This window comes from Carex rostrata, chromosome 11 (assembly GCF_964058835.1).
Source record: "Carex rostrata chromosome 11, lpCarRost1.2, whole genome shotgun sequence".
In the NCBI taxonomy this organism is placed as follows: domain Eukaryota; kingdom Viridiplantae; phylum Streptophyta; class Magnoliopsida; order Poales; family Cyperaceae; genus Carex; species Carex rostrata.
This window is the reverse complement of record NC_135928.1, coordinates 2,789,401-2,805,213: the sequence shown is the minus strand read 5'-3', so window position 1 is coordinate 2,805,213 and position 15,813 is coordinate 2,789,401. Positions and strand designations below refer to the sequence as shown.

Genomic DNA, 15,813 nt, shown 5'->3' with positions numbered 1-15,813 from the left:
AGATGTACTTGAAGCCATTTGATTTATTTTGAATGATTCGGATTGGAGAATAGGAGGGTCCTCCTTTTCTCAAGAAAATGAGCAGAGTTCATTCCCCTTGTTGAGTGCGTATCCGCCCAGTTACCTGAGGTGCAATTTAAAAGTATGAACGGTCTAGATTAATTCTATTCAAATCAAAGTTAATTTGGTAGCAACTGTGACTGTAGGGGTCTGCTTTAAGATTTGTGCCATGCTAAAAGAACGGTTCTGATTTTCAGCTTGCACCTCAGGCACCTGCTTTAAGATTTGTGCCATGACTAAAGGTTGAGATTTTCGAGTTCCGTTGCAGTTTTTGTTAAGATTTTAAAAAACAAAAGTATACTTAGTTTACTGGAAGTTGAAAATCAATGGATCAAATAGATATTGAGTCTTCTAGTGCACAGGGCGAACCGATTATTTTATGAATAGTAAAAGTGAATTTTTTGTTAAAAAGAAGTACATGCCAAAAAGATACCGATTTATAGTAAGGGCGAAAATTTTGTTCTCGTCTAGTAGACAAAATAAAAATCTTTGTCCATCACTGTAGCGACCTGATATATTAATTTTGGATCTGAACGTGAACAATATCAAGTACAATGGTGGAAGGAGATGTATATTCCGTCTGGCATCCCCGTTCACCATTGTAGCTAATATGCGGAAATGAAATTCTCATTCTTTTTTATGAAATCAGATTTCATAAAAATGTATTTCTATTTCGATATTTTTTTTCTTTATTAATAAAAATAATTGGGACGAAGCGGTTGAATTTTTGAAAGCAACTAATTCGGGAAAAAAAATTATCCATAAAAATTATAAAATTCGGACGTACAGAAATAGAAATAGTGCATTGTTTCTATCAAATATAGTAAGATTGGATTTATTGAGTTCAATTCATTGATTTTTATTTATTTTTGTAAAGAGAAAAAAAAATTATAGATCATGAATAGTGATTTCGATCCATAAAGAGATTGATTTTCTACGTCACAAAATCCTTTCCAACCATTGATTTTCTAAATATACAAAGGATTTTGTGTCGCAAAAAATCAATCCCTTTATGGATCAGAATCACTATTCACCATCTATAACTTCTCTAATTTATTTTATGCGGCACCAAACCTTCTGTATCTGTGAATAAGTCTGATCCATAATTTTTTTATTTTTTTTCACAAATTTTCTGTGTAGTTTTAAAAAAACAAAGTCAATAGATCGGACTCATTGAGTCTAATTTTACTTTATTTGATAAAAACTAGATACTCTTTCTATTTTTGTTGTCCCAATTTTATAATTTCTATAGATAAAAAATTTCCCTAGTCCGGAATGGAGAAAAAGATTCGCATGGTTCAAACTTTGTCATCACGACATCACCTCACCTCACCTACTGATTAAGCTGGTCTTATAATACGTTAAATTGGTCAAAAGATATTATTTTTTGATGATGTAGGCTAGGGCTACAAATGAATCGAATCGAACCGAATTGAACTTATTCTAGTCTGAGCTTGGTTTGAATTAATTTCGAATTAACTTTGGTTTGAATTAATTTCGAATTGAATTTTTTACGAACTCAATTTCGAATTTTTTACTAACTTTTTTTACGACAAAGAAGAGTAATCGTAATCGCCGAAAGCGAGAGGTGAAAGTCATCTAAGATTTTAGAACTGAGAGCGAGGATTACGACTTACGAGTTATGACTATGGCTGGGTGGCTTTATGTTTTAACTTTTAAGTCATCAGCGAACATTAGTTATCGGTGGAAATAAACGGTTCACGTTAGTGTGAGATTCGAATTAGAATAGTTCGCGAACATATTTTGAACGAACCAGGTCCAGTTTGAATTTAGATTGAATTAATTTCGAACTATTTCGAATCAAATTTTTTATGAACTTTTTCTAATCGAATCACGAACTACGAATTTTTTGTGCAATCCTAATGTAGGCAATAAATAAATAATAAATATTTTGAGTAAAGGTTGGAGATCAAGCCACCCAATTATTTAATACCCTTGTTATTACAACAAATGATTCCTCCCATTTGAATTTCGAACCCATAACCTCTCACATAGAGATCATGTGCCTTAACCACTAGACCAAAGGCTGATTCTTAATAAATAAATAATAAATATTAATTCGTTAATTTTATTACTGTGTTCTTTAAACGCAACATTTCAGAGCACGGCTCCTCTCTAATTTACTATATTCAACGTATTCAAAGCATGCTTCTGATAGAATTTTTTAAGTTAATTTTTGATGGATGATCTGAACTAGATCTAGTTCATTGTTGAAATCCGACTAGGACCTCAGATAAATTAGAGATGGTCTGGATCTGACTGGCAACATTCAATATATTCTACAATTATTTTGTCTCAACTGCAACAGCAGAACCTGCTTGTCGAAATGGAGGAGTCTGAGGTGGAACAACTGAGGACATTTTGAGTTATTGTAGAAAAATGTATATAAAAACTTTAACAAAAAAGTACAAGAATATAGAATGCACCAGCAAGCGGGTCTCAGCAAAAAGACGACCTCTATCACAAGTTCACAATTAGCTTTAGGCATTTTAATTTGATCATTCATGGGCCTAGGATTATATTTTGAGGAGGGTTAAAATGCCTCTATTTTTTGTGCCTTCACTATGTCTTTATTTTTTAAAACTTTAATAATTCAAAATTTAAAACTTAAAAGTCAAAATAAAACCGTTGGATATGATCTACATCATTTTATCTATGCACGTGTAAAAAATTATGACATTTCAATTTTATTTGGATTGTCATCAAGAGCCTGTTAAAAACTTACTAATATGGATCATTTATAGACGTTGATTTTTGAACTTATTGATTCATATAAAAATAAAATTGAAATGTTATAATTTTTTATGAGCACATAGAGAAAATAACATAGATCACATTTAACGGTTTTATTTTAACTTTAAAATTTTGAGTTATTAATGTTTTAAAAAATGAAAGCATGATGGAGGCACAAAAAATGAAGGCATTTGAATCATTCTCAATTTATAAACAGAGGTGGGTTTCTTCGTCCCAAGTTCAAAAATCAGAATAGAGGTTCGATGTGCAAGTATGATTAGGATCGGGCCTTCAAGGGCTGCCTCCAAGTTAACACAAGCCCAATATATTTCACAATTAACATAGGTATATATCTTTTTGGAAATACCATGATATGATGTCTTTTCCAAATTTTAGGCTTTCATGTGTTACTCTGATCTAGGGGTGCACAAAAAATTCGAGATTCGTGATTCGATTCGAGTTCGATTGGAAAAAGTTCGAAAAAAATTCGATTCGAAAGTAATTCGGTTCGAAATTAATTCAAACCAGTTCGATTCGAAATTAATTCAATTTCGAATTCGAACCAGGTCCAATTCGATTCGTGTGGTTCGCGAATCTGGCCCAGTTCGATTCGTTCAAACTAGGCCCAATTCGTTTACATGCGGATTCGTTTACATGTGAAAAATAGATGTGAAAAGGAGATGAATAGAATAATAGTTTTCATTACGCGTGGCCCTTCGTGTTAGGAACTGACAGCTCTTATTTTCTTTTTCTTTTTTTGAAGGAACTGACAGCTGCTGTCAGGTGTTATATTATAATAGAAAAAAGGATTACATCACAGCATTACAAAACTCGTCACAGACAGAAAAACATATAGCAGCCCACAGACAATCAACTAGCTACCCACTAGCTTTCTTCTCAGAAATAACTCTTCCCCACTGTAAAAGAACCCAATTCGAAGCCATCTCCCTCTATCTTATTTTCTTATTTTCATGAAATCGCTCTTCTATCGTGAAATCGCAGCAGATTTATTTCCCTTTAAGCTTTAAGCTTTCAATTTATGCTTTCTCTTTCCCTTTAAGCTTTCAATTTCGAATTAATTTCGAATCAAATCGAACTAGTTCGAATTATAACGAATCGAATTCGAATTGACCTTTTAGGTTTGAAATCTATTTCAATTTCGAATTGGGTTTGATTCGAAATAATTTCGAATTCGAATTCGAACTAAGCCCAATTCGATTCGGTTCGGTTCGTTTGCAGCCCTACTCTGATCTTACACACCTAAATTTTAAACAAAAAAGCGCTATAGTATTCTTGATAATTCTCTTCTCATTTTTTTTAGAAACTTAATACCTCGCAATATTCAATATTAAATTTAAGTTCTTAAAATTTCTTATCTTACGTCCCTTTTTTTTTTTTTTTTTTTGCTTTTATATATATATATATATATATATACATAGAAGTGGCTAAATCACTTTTTATTTTTATCATGAAACTAAGTTATTCAAAATTAAAGAATTATGATTATGTAATACAAATGTCCGTATTTTTGAAAAAAAAGGCTTATTAAATTTCTTGAAATTAAGAATTATAATTTTAAGCTTTTTAAATATGATACTATTAAACATTTTAGGGTGTGATGATCATTTAATCCCATGGTATTATTCGTACATTTTTTGGCAAACAAACTTCTAACTGAAGGTGTCTGGTATTTCTTCTGTATTCTAAATTTATTTTGGCTTCTAAATTCGTTCTATAATGTTTTTGTTAAGTTCCAACCTAAATTGATTTTAGTTATTAATTTCATCTAATAATTTTCATTGAAGAATTGAAATCAAGGTTTAAAAAATATAGAAAGTATGTACAAAAACTAACTGATCGAAGTACATATCTAACCGCAAAATTCTCAGGACCATATATATATACATTTTCAAAGTTCAAATAGTCGATCTAAACTGTTTAACATAATGGATATATTAAAATGTGCTTGCAGATTAAATTTTACATTTTTTTAATTTTTTTTACTATTTATTAAGTTTTTAACAAAATTGCTATATTCAGACTATTGAATTTTTGTACTATCTTAATAAATAGTAAAAAAAATTAAAAAAAATGTAAAATTTGATCTGCAAGCACATTTTAACAATCTATCATGTTGAACGGTTTGAATCGATTGTTTGGACTTCGAAAATATAGGGTGTAATCCGATGTCACCAAAAAAAGGTGTAATTGAATCCCTCCTCTCATATATATATATATATATATACACCCTATAAACCAAGTTACCATTACCTAAGATGAACGGTGCCAAATTAGTACCTTCCTTTCTCCCTAACATTTGAAAAGTAAGAAACCTCTAGTTTGATCAATTTCATACAAATAACAGTTTGATCAATTTAAAATTATAACACACAAATTAAAGGCAGGTAAGTGGTTGCATGTCTGACACTATAATAAGGGATGATAAGCAGGGATGGAGAGTCAATATCTCAAAACATATTCCTGTGAGCCCTCCCTTGACAGTGTGTCTTCCTCCTCCTCAGTTGTTCCACCTAGCTAGGATATATATTAGGATTTACTGAGACGATCGACAAAAGGATATTGTGGTTCAGGGTTGATAGAACTGGGGCCACTATATCTAACTCACAAGACATGTTATTTGATTCTGTTCATGGTACTCTGATAATGATGGAAGTTGTTGGCTTGTTGCCAAAGATATGAGCATAATATATATACACCTATCTGCAGTATGAGTGTATATATAACTATGTAGATATGTTCTAATACTCATATAAAGGGTAGATCTGTTGACATAATGCGTGACGCTTTTCCATTTCTTTTCAAGAATATAAAAGATCTTTATTATGTTTTTTCTTTTAGATGTCAAGTTTGGTATCTCTTATTCATGTGTTGCAAATTGCAATGCACATGCTGGCTGTACTATTCTGTTCAGTGCTGGATTCAACCAAATTTCTTTTATACCTATAGCATGTACTAACTCCAGACCATTCTGACAAAAAATCCTCTACAAGTTTTTATTTTTGATTGCCAGAAAAGTGCATGAATTATTGTTAATCATTATGGGGTAAAATGTAAAGAAACAAATATTTATCTATGAAGTCCTCCTTCTTTCATGCTGAAAACTTAAACTTTTCTGCATGTGAGTGCAATTCTTACATCAGTGTCTTCAAGATGAGAAGTTCCAGAGTTAATCAACACTAATAAATCAAAGATAGTAATAGTAAATGTTATTTAAATTAGAAACTCATTTTCGTTCTCTGAGATGCTTTTAGGAGAGTAAGTCCATTATTATTTTAAAACCAGCATATACAAAAAAAAAAAAAAAAAAACAGTATTCTTTTCGCCCAACTGCATATGGAGCAATGCAGTCAATGTTGGCCTATGGCCTTTGTTTTTGGTATTTTAGTGGAAGAGAAAAAAAGGAAGAAGCAGAAATTTTTTTATTTTAATGATTCAACACACATTACAAATGACAACATCTATATTTAAATAACATGAATCTTGTTAACCACACCACTCATTTAATTCTATTCTTAGATACTAGTCCCCATGACACTCTTAGAAACTACAACTCAATAACTCAACATAGAAGACCACAACATAATTAAAACACAAAACATAGAAACCATAAAAATATTAATTTCAACACTCTCCCTTAATATTTTTATTTGTTCACAACTTTCAACACAGTCAACACCTAACCGATTGCAAATGCAGCCAAACGTTTCCAATAACTGCGTTTATTCAATAAAATGTAAATGCAGCCTTTACTAATTCGATATCCAAACAGCCAAAAATTTCGAATAACATTCATGGATACAGCTCCATAACACAGTCAATACCTAACCGAGTAGGATAAAATGTATAACCGGAATAACCAGCACCTATAATAAGATCATGCCATTCCTGCTTGGTACGTTCCTTTGATCCATGACTGGTCATCATAAGAATATCAAATAAAAGACCTGTCTCAGTTGCTTTTGGATTATTATTTTCGAAGTCTTGAATAATATCCACAACGATAACCTTGCTACCATCTTTCTTGGGTTCAATTGCTTCTTTGCATCGTTTCAGTATTCGAACACAATCCTCGCCAAGCCAATCATGAAGAACATTCTGACATACATTATGCAAATAAACAGAATTTAGTTGTTGTACAAATTAAACCTTTTCACACTAATTAGTAATTACAGGAAGTAAATGTATCAGGTCAGTAAAAGAAACACTCGAGGGATGTTTTGAGACAGAGAAGTTATTACATTAAGAAGAATTGCATCGGCTGAAGGTATCTTTTCAAACATATCTCCTGCAACCACATTGATTGAGTCCGATTCCAAAGCTTTCTCAACGACATGAGGAAGGTCAAACACTGTGCATTTCAACGATGGAAAGGCATCTGCTATGATTTTTGCTGCAGTTCCAGTGCCGCCTCCTACATCCACCAGACTATTTAAGCCATCAAATATATGTGGATAGCTTGTAACTAAGTCTCCCATCTTCTGCTTACTGTGGCTGGCCATTGCCTCGTTGAACAAGTAACCTGGTTTCAAAAATTTAAAATCGTGATGTAAATATGTTAGACACTAAATCCATCGACAAATTTTGTTTTCAATATAGATGTTTCATCATTGTTAATTGTATAAAAATACATGTAATTACTATGATCGGTATTGTACTCTTCATCTGATCAAAATTACTTGATGAATTAAAATCACAAGAAGAGAAATACAACACGATAATAAATTATAAATTCTTTGATGATTTTTTAAAAAGAAAAGAGGGAGAGTAATAGGTTGTTCTTTCTAATTTTTAGTTACCAATGTTAGGTTTTTCCCTTGCAATGTCAAAAAACTTCTTCCCATCATTATCCATGATGAAGACGGTGCTTCCATCATCACCGTTCTTGAACCATTCGCTCAAAACACACAAATGTTTAGTGAGCGCTAGCTCTGTACTAAAACGCACAAAGGTACCCATATTGGAGTTCTCAGTTAGAATGAGCTTGGAGAAGGACGTGAGCACATAACCAGTTTCATCTTGTGCAAAGACTTCTTTATGAACAAGAAGTGCCATGAGGCGGCCAAGCATCACGTCCTTCTCGGGTGAGATCGGAATGGAACGAGCGAGTTCGTTTAATGGCATGGGACGGCCATATGCTTGTATGCGGCCAGCGATGTCTAGGTCAACGGCACACCTTAGAGCGAAACTACTGATATAAGTTAGGCTTTGGTTTAGAACATTAGTGAGATCCATTATTATATGAGAAATGTATGTGGCACTAATAGTCGGTTCATAAAGAGAAGATATCGGTGATCAATTTATAGAGAGGTCTTCTAGTATTTCATTAATACTCGTATTATAATAATTATTAATTAGCTAGTATCCGGCAAAAAACAATTACAGCTATATGTTGCAGGGGATAAAGGCGGAAGGCAGAAAAGTCAAAGACTAAGTTTAAGTTATCGAATGCGTGGTGGATACATACAATGCACACTTTACTAAAGAAATATGAAATGTACTTGAGAAGTAACCACAACAAGCAATACAGCACACATAAAAAATAAAGGAGAAATACAAGATTTTACATAAAAATTCTTGCGAGAAATAACTACGGAAGCACAACACAAAATTATTATATATGGATTATGTTTTCTAATTAATTATAGGGAAAATTGGCTATTTGCCATTCCAAAATCTTAAAATTTGAAAAATGTCACTCCGAAATTAGAAATTATCCTAATGCCACTCTAAACTTAGTTAATTTTTAATTTTGCTACTTCAAATAATTAATGACTAAAATACCCTCTATCTTTCTTTGAATTTATAAAAAAGCAGGTGAGAATTAATCTAAACTAAGAAATAGAATTGACACCCTTAAAACGAGTCTGAAAAGTGCTGATGATTTTAGAAAGGAGACAGAGAAGGTGTTGTTTGAAGTCAACAACAATTTGAGAGCCATTTGGAAAGTGGTTATGTGGGTGGGCCTTAGATGGAAGTGGGGGCGAACTAGGGGTGTCCATGGTACTTTTTTTAGTTGTTTATTTGATTCTTATCATAATTGATAAAACAGATATGGATAGATTTTTTTTTAATTAGTTTATTGGATATGAATATAGATAAATTTTGTTTCTGTTAACTAAATAGATAAGAGTATGAGTAATGACTATTTCTTACCCGTTACTCTATAGAGTAATTATAAAATCTAAATATATATTCAATTCAATTTCCAATCCATTACCCACCTAAATATATGTATTCGTGTTTTTGAAGTTTCTTCTTTTATAAAAAAAAACAATTTAGTTGAAATTAATTGTACATTTATTTTTTTTATTAAAAATGCAATAATATATGTGTGAAATTAATATGTTTTTTATGTTTAATTTGTAAAATATAATAAAACTAATTATTATATGAGGAGGGATCCAATTACATTTTTTTTTGGTGAAACCGGATTAAACCATACATTTTTAAAGTCCAAACAATCGATCCAAACCGTTCAACATGATGGATATATTAAAATGTGCTTGCCGATCAAATTTTACTTTTTTTTTTGAATTTTTTTACTATTTATGATGGATATAAAAATTCAATGGTCTGAATATAGCGATTTTGTTAAATACTTAATAAATAGTAAAAAAATTAAAAAAAAATGTAAAATTTGATCTGCAAGCACTTTTTAATATATCAATTATGTTGAATAGTTTGAATCGACTATTTGAACTTTGAAAACTTTGTTAATAGAGAGTATAACGCAGTGTCACCCAAAAATGTATAATTGGATCCCTCTTACTATATTAGTATTATTTGTTATGCACATGTTACCGTTTCATTATTCGATAATATTAATGGGTAAGAGAAGAATAAAATAAGATTAATTTTTAATAAATATGAATAGCATATTAATAAAATTAATTTGAATAGGTATAATTATGAAAATGCTTCCATCGAACCCGTACCGTACAGTATCCATTGACTGCAAAAAAAAAAAAATTAAAGGTTGAGATTTCGAGTTCTGTTCATGATTTTGTCTGTTAAGATTTAAAAAAAAATAGTATATTTAGTTTACTGGAAGCTGAAAATCAATGGATCACTACAACAGAACCAACTATCAGAGACCGGTGAAACCGGTCTCTGATAGTCACGGCGCCGGTCGCTGATACTCAATCCGGTCTCTGATGGTCAAAAACGGTCGCTGATACTCCGATCACTGAAGCCATTGTCGCTAATGCTCGCCCGATGACGTAACTGGTCGCTGAATGACGTCATCTCGGTCGCTGATAACTTATCAGAGACCATTTTTTTTGGGTCGCTATTGGTTTTCGCTGACGTCATGTAAAGGTATTAGAGACTGGTTTTACCGGTCTCTGATACGTCTGTCAGCATTTTTTTTATTTATTTTGTTATTTACATTTCTCCATGATATTTTGTAGAAAACATACAACATTACATCAAATATCAAACATACAAGTACAGCGATCGATTTCACAAATATCAAACATAATAGATACCAAATATCAAACGTAATAGATATCAAACATACCAAATATCACTAACCAATGCAGGTACAAGTAGGTGCAGGTACAAGTAGGTTGAGAAACTAATATTTTGTCATATTCTCGAGAGAAGTATCCTTGATTTCACAAAATACATCATAAAGATCATACGGAAATACACATACATCTACTAGCTAATAGTTGATGGTTCTCTTGTTTCTGAAGAAATCCTGACAATGGAGGCTCTTGCTTTTCTCTTCTCTAAAATGCAAAGAAAAATAGGTAAGACAAATGCAAACTGACTTGTATGAATACAAACATCCATTGCTTGACATATAATATGTCCATTATTACTGCTCCATTTAAACATCCACTTACTCTTTCTTTGCGATAAAAATTTCTCCTCCAATATATTAAAGTCTGCAAGTCTTTGAAAGCTTCGTTTAATAAAAAAAACGCTTGCTGTGCATCAAGAATCCAAGGGCACAACTTCCTTAATTAATATAATAAGAAATCAGTTCAAACTTTTAATCAAGAAGGGCTTTTCTGCAATTGTGGCATCCCATATGGCGACTTTTAGCACAATTTTATATTACAAAAGGAAGAAAAAAGAAGAAGATGAAGACAAGGACCTCTTTAAAATGCTCAGCTTCATTAGCAGATTCAAATAGATATTGAGTCTTCTAGTGCACAGGGCGAACCGATTATTTTATTAATAGAAAAAGTGATTTTTTTTTTCTGAAAAAGTATAGACATTCCAAAAAAGTATCGATTTATAGAAAGGATGGACATTTTGTTTCGATCTAGCAGACAGAATAAACAGATCCGTCCATCACTGTAGCGTGAACGTGAACAATATCAACTACAGTGGTGGAAGGAGACGTATTTTCTGTCTGACATCCCCGTTCACCATTGTAGCTGATATGCGGAAATGAAATTCTCATTTTTTTTTATGAAATCAGACTTCATAAAAATGTATTTCTATTTCGATATTTTTTTCTTTATTAACAAAAATATTGAGGCGAAGCAGTTGAAGTATTGGAAGTAACTAATTCGGGGAAATTTTTTATCCATAGGAATTATAAAATTTGAACGTATAGAAATAGAAACAGTGTATTGTTTCTATCAAATATAGTAAAATTGGATTCATTGAGTTCAATTTATTGATTTTTTTTAACTGTGTAGAAAAAAAATTATAGACCGTGAACAGTGATTCTGATCCATAAAGATGTTGATTTTCTGTGGCATCAAATCATCTGTATCCGTAGATACAAATAATTTTGTACCACATAAAATCAACCTTTAATGGATTAGACTCATTAAGTCCGATCAATAATTAGTTAAAAGATTCGCATGGTTCAAACTTTGCCATCACCTCACTTCACCTACCGATTAAGTTGGCTTTATAATACGTTAAATTGTTCAAAAGATATTATTTTTTGATGATGTAGGCAATAAATAAATAATAAATATTAATTCGTTAATTTTATTACTGTGTTCTTTAGGCGCAACATTTCAGAGCAGTAGAGCACGGCTCCTCTCTAATTTACTATATTCAACGTATTCAAAGCATGCTTCTGATTGAATTTTTTAAGTTAATTTTTTATGGATGATCTGAACTAGATCTAGCTCATTGTTGAAATCCGACTAGGACCTCAGATAAATTAGAGATGGTCTGGATCTGACTGGCAACATTCAATATATTCTACTATTATTTTATCCCAACTGCAACACCAGAATCTGCTTGTCGAAATGGAGGAGTCTGAGGTGGAACAACTGAGGACATTTTGAGTTATTGTAGAAAAATGTACAGAAAAACTTTAACAAAAAAGTACAAGAATATAGAATGCACAAGCATATGCAATTCTTGAGCTAAAAATGACATTAACGACAAGTAAACATAACATAACTGTGCCATATTTAAGATGATTATTTGAATAAATGGAAAAGTAGAATCAATCATGACTCAATTCTATTTTTAAAAGCTAGCAACGGATACAACAATGGATTGAGGAAGAGAATATGAAGAGGCAGTAATCTATTATCGAGTAAGAGTGTTCAATGTCTCAACCCAATGGAAACCAGGAAATGGAGCAACAACCCTGTTGTGGGATCATGATTGGGGAGAAGGTCAATTGCGCTTTGAATTACCTAATCTATACTCATTCACTCAACAATCTGACATATCGGTACAGGCAGCAGCCAATGAACATAATCTGGAACGCATGTTCAGACCAAACCTCTCAATCTTGGCGCAACAGAAGTTATCTCAATTGGAGGACTATCTATCGAGACTAACACTGAGGCAAGGAACTAGAGACGAAAATAGGCAATAGAGATAACCAATAACGACAAAATAGGCAAACTCGAGCACAAGCAACAATCGGCAATGATGATTATGCAATTCGTAATTTGGAGGGAGCGGTGTGCCCGATCATTTACTGACAAGCATAAGCAAATAGAAGAATTAATGGAAGAAATCAAGTGGCATCTGCACCTCTATGAGAAATCAAGGCTACAAGCTTCAGGAAGATGTGGTACGTAATCAGGCAAAAGGAAAGAAAACAAATATCTTATAAAATTCTTCAAAATATCACTTCTGACAAGCAGGCAGATAATTGGAGAACCGGTACCAGTGTACTGGTATAGATACTGGTACGGAAGTGAAGATGAGACCAACGTACCAGCATGATGAGGATTACAATTACTCTTACAGCTTGTTTTGGTTTTTAGATTTGTTTCAGTTCTTGTTTTAGTTTTCATGTTTTAATTCTATTTTTTTTTTCTTCTTTTTTCTCATTCTGTTTTCTAATTACGCTCAATTGTTTTGGGCACAACTTTCTTTAGTTTGGTGGTTAACTCCCTCGTGTAACGAACCTTTATAATATATAAATGTGGGCTAAGACCCAAAAAAAACCCAGAACGGAAGACCAGAAGAGAGAGTTGGAACAAATAACACCATAACAAAGAGGCGACGCAATATTTGGCGCCTGAAGGAAGATGAACAGTCTCAAAGAAAAATAGAACTCTTTCTTTCCTGTTAAAAGTTTAATGGACGTCTCCTTTAATTTTCAAAGGGTATTATGGTCAATTCAACTTTATAAATGATTAAATAAAAGAAAAAATAAATAAAAGGGGATGGAAGAAAGTAGATTATTTTTTTATGGGGATATTGGATATTATTGTGATTTCATAGGTATATTGGCTATTTCAAAAATTTAGATGGGCACACAGGAAATTTTCCCTTTTTTGGGAAAATGTAGGTAATAAATAAATAATAAATATTAATTCGTTAATTTTATTACTGTGTTCTTTAGGTGCAACATTTCAGAGCAGTAGAGCACGGCTCCTCTCTAATTTACTATATTCAACGTATTCAAAGCATGCTTCTGATTGAATTTTTTAAGTTAATTTTTTATGGATGATCTGAACTAGATCTAGCTCATTGTTGAAATCCAACTAGGACCTCAGATAAATTAGAGATGGTCTGGATCTAACTGGCAACATTCAATATACTCTACTATTATTTTGTCTCAACTGCAACACCAAAGCCTAACTACAGTGGTGGAAGGAGATGTATATTCCGTCTGGCATCCCCGTTCACCATTGTAGGCGTAGCTGATATGCGGAAATGAAATTCTCATTTTTTTATGAAATCAGATTTCATAAAAATGTATTTCTATTTCGATATTTTTTTCTTTATTAACAAAATTATTGAGGCGAAGCAGTTGAAGTATTGAAAGTAACTAATTCGGGGAAATTTTTTATCCATAGAAATGATAAAATTTGGACGTACAGAAATAGAAACAGTGCATCGTTTCTATCAAATATGGTAAAATTGAATTCATTGAGTTCAATCTATTTATTTTTTTTAACTGTGCAGAAAAAAAATTATAGACCGTGAACAGTGATTCTGATCCATAAAGATGTTGATTTTCTGTGGCACAAAATTACCAAATCATCTGTATCCGTAGATACAAATAATTTTGTACCACATAAAATCAACCTTTAATGGATTAGACTCATTAAGTCCGATCAATAATTGGTCAAAAGATTCGCATGGTTCAAACTTTGCCATCACCTCACTTCACCTACCGATTAAGCTGGCCTTATAATACGTTAAATTGGTGAAAAGATATTATTTTTTGATGATGTAGGCAATAAATAAATAATAAATATTAATTCGTTAATTTTATTACTGTGTTCTTTAGGCGCAACATTTCAGAGCAGTAGAGCACGGCTCCTCTCTAATTTACTATATTCAACGTATTCAAAGCATGCTTCTGATATAATTTTTTAAGTTAATTTTTTATGGATGATCTGAACTAGATCTAGCTCATTGTTGAAATCTGACTAGGACCTCAGATAAATTAGAGATGGTCTGGATCTGACTGGCAACCTTCAATATATTCTACTATTATTTTGTCCCAACTGCAACACCAGAACCTGCTTGTCGAAATGGAGGAGTCTGAGGTGGAACAACTCAGGACATTTTGAGTTATTGTAGAAAAATGTACAGAAAAACTTTAACAAAAAAGTACAAGAATATAGAATGCACAAGCATATGCAATTCATGGGCTGCCTCCAAGTTAACACAAACCCAATATATATATTTCACAATTAACATAGGTATATATCTTTTTGGAAATACCATGATATGATGTCTTTTCCAAATTTTAGGTTTTCATGTGTTACTCTGATCTTACACACCTAAATTTTAAACAAAAAAGCGCTATAGTATTCCTGATAATTCTCTTCTCATTTTTTTTTAGAAACTTAATACCTCGCAATATTCAATATTAAATTTAAGTTCTTAAAATTTCTTATCTTACGTCCCTTTTTTTTTTTTTTTGCTTTTATATATATATATATATATATATATAGGACTTGGCTACGGTGCTATGGGTAGCTAAGAGGCCTCCCGTGCTACGGCTCAATATTCGACTTTTCAAAATTCTAATGGTCGATCCGAACCGTTCATCTTGTTCTCCATATTAATATGTGCTTGGAGACCAAATTTTACATTTTTTGGAAATTTTTTACTATTTTTTTAGATTTATTGAAAATCGCTGTTTTTCAGACAAATCTGGACCATAAAAAACAGCGATATTCAATAAATCTAAAAAAATAGTAAAAAATTTCCAAAAAATATAAAATTTGGTCTCCAAACACATATTAATATGGAGAACAAGATGAACGGTTCGGATCGAACATTAGAATTTTGAAAAGTCGAATATTGAGCCGTAGCACGGGAGGCCTCTTAGCTACCCATAGCATATTAGCCAAATCCTATATATATATATATATATATACATAGAAGTGGCTAAATCACTTTTTATTTTTATCATGAAACTAAGTTATTCAAAATTAAAGAATTATGATTATGTAATACAAATGTCCGTATTTTTTTTTTAAAAAAGGCTTATTAAATTTCTTGAAATTAAGAATTATAATTTTAAGCTTTTTAAATATGATACTATTAAACATTTTAGGGTGTGATGATCAT

The 15,813-nt window shown here is 31.9% G+C and overlaps 2 protein-coding genes across 2 annotated transcripts in view; both read right to left on the bottom strand.

The window, feature by feature from the left end:
- Positions 1-15,813, bottom strand: part of LOC144561517 (receptor-like serine/threonine-protein kinase SD1-8) — a 59,832-nt gene that overhangs the window by 14,577 nt on the left and 29,442 nt on the right. The gene's annotated exons all lie outside the window — the stretch shown is intronic.
- LOC144562323 (trans-resveratrol di-O-methyltransferase-like) lies at positions 6,081-8,129 on the bottom strand. The gene is made up of 4 exons (XM_078311528.1): positions 7,632-8,129; positions 7,074-7,354; positions 6,512-6,930; positions 6,081-6,193 (listed from the first exon to the last, which is right to left on the bottom strand). The coding sequence occupies exons 1-3, from the start codon at positions 8,065-8,067 to the stop codon at positions 6,625-6,627; spliced, it is 1,023 nt and encodes a 340-aa protein (XP_078167654.1). The 5' UTR covers positions 8,068-8,129; the 3' UTR covers positions 6,081-6,193; positions 6,512-6,624.